Here is a 6909-nt window from a genome sequence, read left to right on the forward strand (position 1 = left end):
CACTGGCTGTCCAAAGAAGATGAACCTGAGCAACTGCTGTATTCTTAACTCAAACTAAATAAGATTGTATTGGCTTTACATTTTGAACAAATTCTGTTCTCATCTTATCCTAATAGGATCAACACCAACAGAAATTAATTTTGTAAGATACAGATCCCAAACATGGCTGTGAAGCTAGCATCTTAATCATGAATCAAACCGGGTAGTGTGCAATAATGTGATATATGTGTGTACCTCTGCTTGTATAGTTTGCATATATTTAAATTTGTGTTTTTATCAGATTGTCACTGTGAAATGACACTGCTTAAATAAAGAGTTATTCAAACTTTGTTGTTTATCTGATTGTTGTTTAAATCTGATGTTTATTTTCTTTTATTAAAATTTCAACAGAACTTCAAACCGATATTTGATCAAACAGTAATATATATACTCATAATACTGACACTCATAGGAGCCACTTTTCTACAGAATCAGTCTGTTCACTCTCAATACCACAAGTTTAGTTTGCTGCCAACATTTCTGTACTTTCAATTATGGTACTACTTTCTTAATCTACTTTTGCTATTCACTTACTGAAGTAGAGGATCTGAGTTCCTCTTCCACCATGTATGTCTTCTGCATCTAGACAGCTGTTTACAGAAAGAGAAAACTCTTTGTCTACACCAACCTGAGGGCTGCAGAGGGTCAAACCTGAAAAAAGAGCAGCAAAGAAAAGAAAACAATTCAAATAAGCTTTCAGGAATTTCTTCATCTGACTTTCCTGAAACATAAAATTCTTACAAAGACACACACTCTTCTTTATTTCTTGATTATACAGCGTAAATAAATGTGGCTATGATAATCAGTTTGAGGAGGATAATCAGAGCCTGATAATCCTCCTTTGAAACAGGAGTTACAAAATGATATAGGGAGATATAAATGAATAGGTAAATTAATCAAATTAATGAGATAAATGAATTATGAATTTGTTTTTGTTTTTTAATAAATACAGTACAGTTCAGTACAGTTCAGAACATTTCAGGGCAGGACAGTACTGTACAGTATGGTACAGAGCAGGACAGGACCGTACAGTGAAGGCCATAGTGTCCTTGGGCCAGCTACTGAACCCAAGGTTGCCCCTTCTCATAGAAAAAGTACACTACACTGTAGGACAGTACAGCACACTAGACTTCAGGGTAGGAGTTCACAGTGGGCTCCACCACAAGACATAAAAACGTGAAATAAACAGCTGCAATGTTTAGGGTGTAGAGTGAATGTTGGAAGTGTGGTTTCATCTCTGAACGAACAGGTGCTGCTCACACAGTCCGACTCAGCTGGGGGGGGGGGGGGGGGGGGGAGTATAGAGAGGAACATCAACCTCAAAGCTCACCTGAGCCGTTAGTAGAACTATACCGCCATCTGTAAACAGAATTGGGTAATGCAATAATAGATAGATAGATCGATAGAGAAAGAGAGATAGATAGATAGATAGATAGATAGATGTTTATTGATCCCAATTTGGGAAATAGTTGTGTCACAGCAGCATAACAAGAGCAAAGAACTAAAGACTTAAAAAGAAATGACAAAAGAGACAAGCTTGTAATATTGCAGTGGTTGTTGAAAAATGCAGAATATTTGTTAGAAAGGTAAACTTATGAAAATGACTAAAATAAATACACATTAATATAAGATGTGCAGTAATATATGAATATGAATACTCTACATGTGGTCAACGTTGCCACTGTTACTCTTTATAGTCAGTAATGGGAGACGTTTTTAGACCTTTCACTTCATTAAAAGCAGCTGATTCGTACTGTAAAAATAACTAATTTCATTAAGATTATGAAATAAGGGCTGAAGTATCATCATGTGTTTATATTTATAAAATACAGGGTTTTTATTACTTATATATAAGCTTCAAACTGTATTTTAATGTTGCAGCTGGTAAAGATTAGGCAAACCTTAATGACTTAACATGCTATTAGATCCTTGTATAATAATAATGTTTTGCCAGTTCATAACTTTAGCTGATAAATTTAAATCAAACAACTCAAGTACATGTTCATAATAATTGTATTTCAACAGAGTGCTTTATTGAATGTGCTTCTAGAAGTGTGTGTTTGGGAACTGAATTATCATTTTTCCCATTGCCAATGCAGTACATAATTTATGTCATGTTACAATACATGACAGGTGGGCCATCAGACCAAAGCACTCATGTGAAGATGCAATAACATCGTTCAAGGAAATACAAGGATCCAACCAGTTCATTTAAAGTTGGAGCTCTGAGCATTAAATAGTACTATCACTTCAAATGGTTAATGGTTGAACTTTTCTCTGTTGAAACATTGAACAGAGAAACATGTGAGACAACACAAGTGAGACAACACAATAAAGCATTAATTATCACCTTAGGAGGATAAACTGGACTTAGTTAACATAACCTGGCAGAAGCCACGCCCGTATGGGTTAGGGTTAGGGTTAGGGTTAGGGCTAAACTAAGGGCACGGATTAGTTAAACTCAAGGGAAAGAATTAGTTAAATCAAGGAAACGATTTGTTAAACCGAGGGAACGGTTTGTTATACTGCAACAGATTTGTTTTCTTATTCACATGATACCAGGGGGTTCCGTACACTAGCTGCCAAACCAAATAGAAAATGTTTATAGTGAGAGTTCATGGTCAATATATTGGGAAATGTGCAGACATCTTGCTGAGTGGGGACAAGACCGAAATAAGTGAGGGATATCTTCTGGAACCAGTTGACAAAAGGAGGATTCCTCGACATCAATGTCCTTTTTATATCTCTAATGAAAAAGTTTGGAGGGATAAACATGATGAATCAAAAAGTCACCTCCTTGAACTTCAATTAGATATTTAGAGGGGAGGCACCATAGTTGCTTCCAGTCCAGATCAGAACTAAAGTTACTCGTAAAGGAAGTTTCATTTTGAATGGACACAATTTCATTTTGAGGTAAACCATGTATTTCATGGTTACCATTGTTTTCTTTTTAGAGGAAAAGAGTTTTGACAAACATTAGTAACAACCTGAATAAAGACAGATTGGAAAACAATGTGTTTCTAAGAAGGTGAACAACACCTGAAGGGATTGCATCAAAAACTAAAGCATATTTCTTTAGTGGTACAGGGATACCGTATTTGTGGAGGAATTAAGAGTAAGACATTAATATACCTCTAGAATTGAAATGTTGAGTAACCAGAAAAATACCAGATAAACATTTTTTGTTTATATAGTGTGTCTCTATAATTCCTAGAATATGTGTGAGGTAAATTGTATTTGATAAATTAAAGACCAAGAAAGGAGCATTTGTCTCTAAATGTTTGATCACTTTAAGAAGATTTTTTTCAACGTAGTTGCACAACAAAACAGATCTAAAGACTAATTTGTGAATAAAATTCCATATCGATGTCGGATCTCTTAAATATTGTTTAATCCAATTCATATGAGACGAATTGTAATTTGTGAATATGGGCTATACAAATAAAATGTGATTGATTGATTGATTGATTTTGAAAGTGTTGTTAAGGGTTGGAAAATCAAGACAGTTCAGGCCACCATGTTCATAAGAGACAGATTAAGACTGGCTTCCTAATATGATGTACTGTTGAATCATATTATCAATGGTTTGTTTGTCAAGAGATCAGGCTGCTTAAGTAAGTTAGGATTTGTCCGTCAGACACAGATTCAATGCTTTATTGCCACACAAGTCGGAAAATACAGAATAAAAATAAACAGTAAAAACTAGGACAAATAGAACAGGATGCTTAAAACACACTAAAATACAATGAAATTCACAATGGAGAATAAAAAAAAAAAAGAGTTCAACAACGATGACGCAAACGGTACCTCAGTATGAACCAATGGCTCATGAGAGATTATACATATGGGTGTGGTTGACAAAATCCGACGGACCAATGATCAGGACGTAACTGCGTGAACTCGTGAAAGTGGCGAAGGGTTGGACCAATCACGACGCTCCGCGGAGTGCGCTGATAGAGAACGTGACGGGGGCGCGCAACGGGCCGAGTGCACGCCGGGAGCAGCTGCACAGGAGAGAGGGGCACGAGCCGAATGTGTGGAGCTGAAGATGGCGGATGGAGACAGCGGGAGTGAGCGAGGCGGTAGCAGCGGGGGAGGCGGCGGCGGTGGTGGTGGTGGCGGCGGTGGTGGCAGCGGGGGCCTCCAGCACTTCCAGCGGGACCAGGAGACCCAGGAGCTGGCGTCCAAGCGTCTCGACATCCAGAACAAGCGCTTCTACCTGGACGTCAAGCAGAACAGCAAGGGCAGGTTTATCAAAATCGCAGAGGTCGGGGCCGGAGGCTCCAAAAGTCGCCTGACCCTCTCGCTGTCGGTGGCGGCGGAGTTCCGTGACTACCTCGGGGATTTCATCGAGCACTACGCCCAGCTGGGGCCTAGCAGTCCGGAGCAGATAGCCCAGGCTGCTGCGGGGGAGGATGGCGGGCCCAGGCGAGCGCTCAAGAGCGAGTTTCTTGTCCGGGAGAATCGCAAGTACTACCTTGACCTGAAGGAGAACCAGAGGGGGAGGTTCCTGCGGATCCGGCAGACCGTGAACCGTGGACCTGGCTTTGGAGTCGGGGGCCCAGTGGGCGGCATGCTCTCCGGCCAGACCATAGCCCTTCCGGCCCAGGGGTTAATAGAGTTTAGAGACGCCCTCGCTAAGCTCATAGATGACTACGGGGGAGACGACGAGGAGCTGGCCGGTGGCACGGTCGCCGGCGGCTACGGTGAGCTCCCCGAGGGCACCTCCATCATGGTGGACTCCAAGCGGTTCTTCTTCGACGTCGGCTCCAACAAATACGGGGTGTTCCTGCGTGTGAGCGAGGTGAAGCCCAGCTACAGGAACTCTATCACCATCCCCTTCAAAGCCTGGGGCAAATTCGGAGGAGCTTTCAGCAGATACGCCGAGGAGATGAAGGAGATCCAGGAGCGGCAGCGGGATAAATTGTACGAGAGGAGGGATGAGTCCGAGGGAGACGAGGTGGAGGACGACTGATAAATCAGACGGCTGTTAGTCCAATTACACGACAGATCTGCAATATAGGAGTATTTTGCAAAAAAAATATAATACAAAAAAAAAAAAGATTAAAAAAGACCGATAAAGTGCATGAAAAATCGTGCTGTTATAGCCTACTAAAGTATCGTGGAGTAAAAAAAAGTACTTGTGCAGGGAGAAATTTGTGTATTATCCTAAAGTTTGTAGGGTCGAGGGTTGGAAAGGTCGTTTGAATCTCTGAAAGTGAATAAAAAGTGGACTAAATGTTTAACTGAGATATTTCTCACCGGCTGAAAGGCGAGAGAAAACTACTAAAACCAGCAACTTGGTTTTTATATCTAGAAAATAAGCCAATGAATGCTTTCCTATTCGAGACATAGTTTATATTTTAAGAGTGAGGAGTCAAACTGTTTAAGATGTTTTCCTTGCTCACTCCAGGGAGAGAACCTAGCATCCATTGTATTCCTGTTCAGACCAGGTCTCTCCTCAGGGGGTAGTTTTGGGGATTTCTTGCAAGTCAGTCAGATGAGCCTGAGGGGCAATGTACAGCGAGCTGCTGTCACTCGATGGATGTTCCGCGTTAGATGACGGGTCAGCAGATGAAGAGCTGTCAAACAGCATGGAGGCAAGCAGCAGCCGGCCGTTCATTGAAAAGCTTGCCTGAAAAAATGTTAAGGGAGAGGATTATCTGTGAGACCAAACAACAACGGCCTTGCAGACTAAATTAAAGCTTTTGACTCCAGTAGTCAATTACAGTGCAGATCAGCTGGGTTTTATGTTATACATACAATCTTGGCAATATTTTCAAAGCATAAGTCGCATCGTTTTCAGTAAGATTCACATTTAGAGATGACGAGCCGTCTGTTCTCCTGACACCAGAGCATCCCTGGCGTTTGAGAACAGCTGCTTTGGAGAGCCAACATGTGGGCAGAGGACTGTCTTTTTGTGGGAGCCAACCACACCAGGGACAAATGTATGTATATATATATATATATATTGGGACTTTTAACAATTAGCTCCCGAGTGTCTCTACAAGCAGTCCAGAAAACCAGCTGTTGGAGAGGAGCCTCAGACACACTGGAGCTTCTCTGATCTCTTCATTCTGCAGAGCATCAGCGATGAGCTTTGCCATCAGCCTCTGTGTCGTGGACAGAGCTGGACAGGCGTCCGTCTCAACCAGCCACGCTTCATTTTCTGATGTATCAACTAACATCCTCTGACACATGAAGACCCTGGACAGAAACACATTCATGGATTGTTTTCTTTTTGTTTTGGGTTTTTTCTCTGTGTGCGTGTGTGTTGTTTTTTTTTCAAAAGAACTATATTGAAATGAGATTCTACTTATAGGAATGATATTATCGAACAAACCAGCAGAAGATATTTTGAAATACTTATAATGGAAAATGTATTGTTTAAATGAATTTCATTACTATAAAATTAAATGAAAAGGTTAATTTCTTAAAACAAAGTTGTGACTCAAACCTCCAGATTGGTTTTTCCAAGAGTAAAAGTATAACACTTCCTTAATTAAAACTACTTGAAACACAACAACCGATTTTGTGACTATTTTTAAATCCTTGTGTTATATGTATTCATGAGATTGTTTATATGTTTTGCAGGGAAATTTACTAAGTGTGAAAAGGAAAGAGCCAAAGAGATATGGCTAGTTTTTTTATTTGCATGTTACTTCTCTGGCCAATGAAGTGTCTGGAGGAATTTACCCGTCGAAATTCCCCAGAGTCCAAGGTGGGATCTTGACATCAAGGCCAAGTATCCAAAACCAAATTCCACTCAAATTTCAATGAGATAAATCGTAGAAAGGCAGCAAATCATCAAACGTGAGCAGCTCCAAAGAATATTTGGTTCCAGCACTTCTCCATTTGTCCGTGATGCAC

General features: G+C 40.6%; 1 protein-coding gene across 1 annotated transcript; it reads left to right on the forward strand.

Moving 5' to 3' along the window:
* Window positions 1-4072: 4072 nt before the first annotated feature.
* purbb (purine-rich element binding protein Bb) lies at window positions 4073-6565 on the forward strand. Its single transcript, XM_053411497.1, has one exon. It carries the CDS (start codon window positions 4088-4090, stop codon window positions 5012-5014), a length of 927 nt encoding a protein of 308 aa, XP_053267472.1. The 5' UTR covers window positions 4073-4087; the 3' UTR covers window positions 5015-6565.
* The last annotated feature ends 344 nt before the right edge of the window (window positions 6566-6909 follow it).

Source organism: Pleuronectes platessa, chromosome 19 (genome assembly GCF_947347685.1).
Source record: "Pleuronectes platessa chromosome 19, fPlePla1.1, whole genome shotgun sequence".
NCBI classification, from domain to species: Eukaryota; Metazoa; Chordata; class Actinopteri; order Pleuronectiformes; family Pleuronectidae; genus Pleuronectes; species Pleuronectes platessa.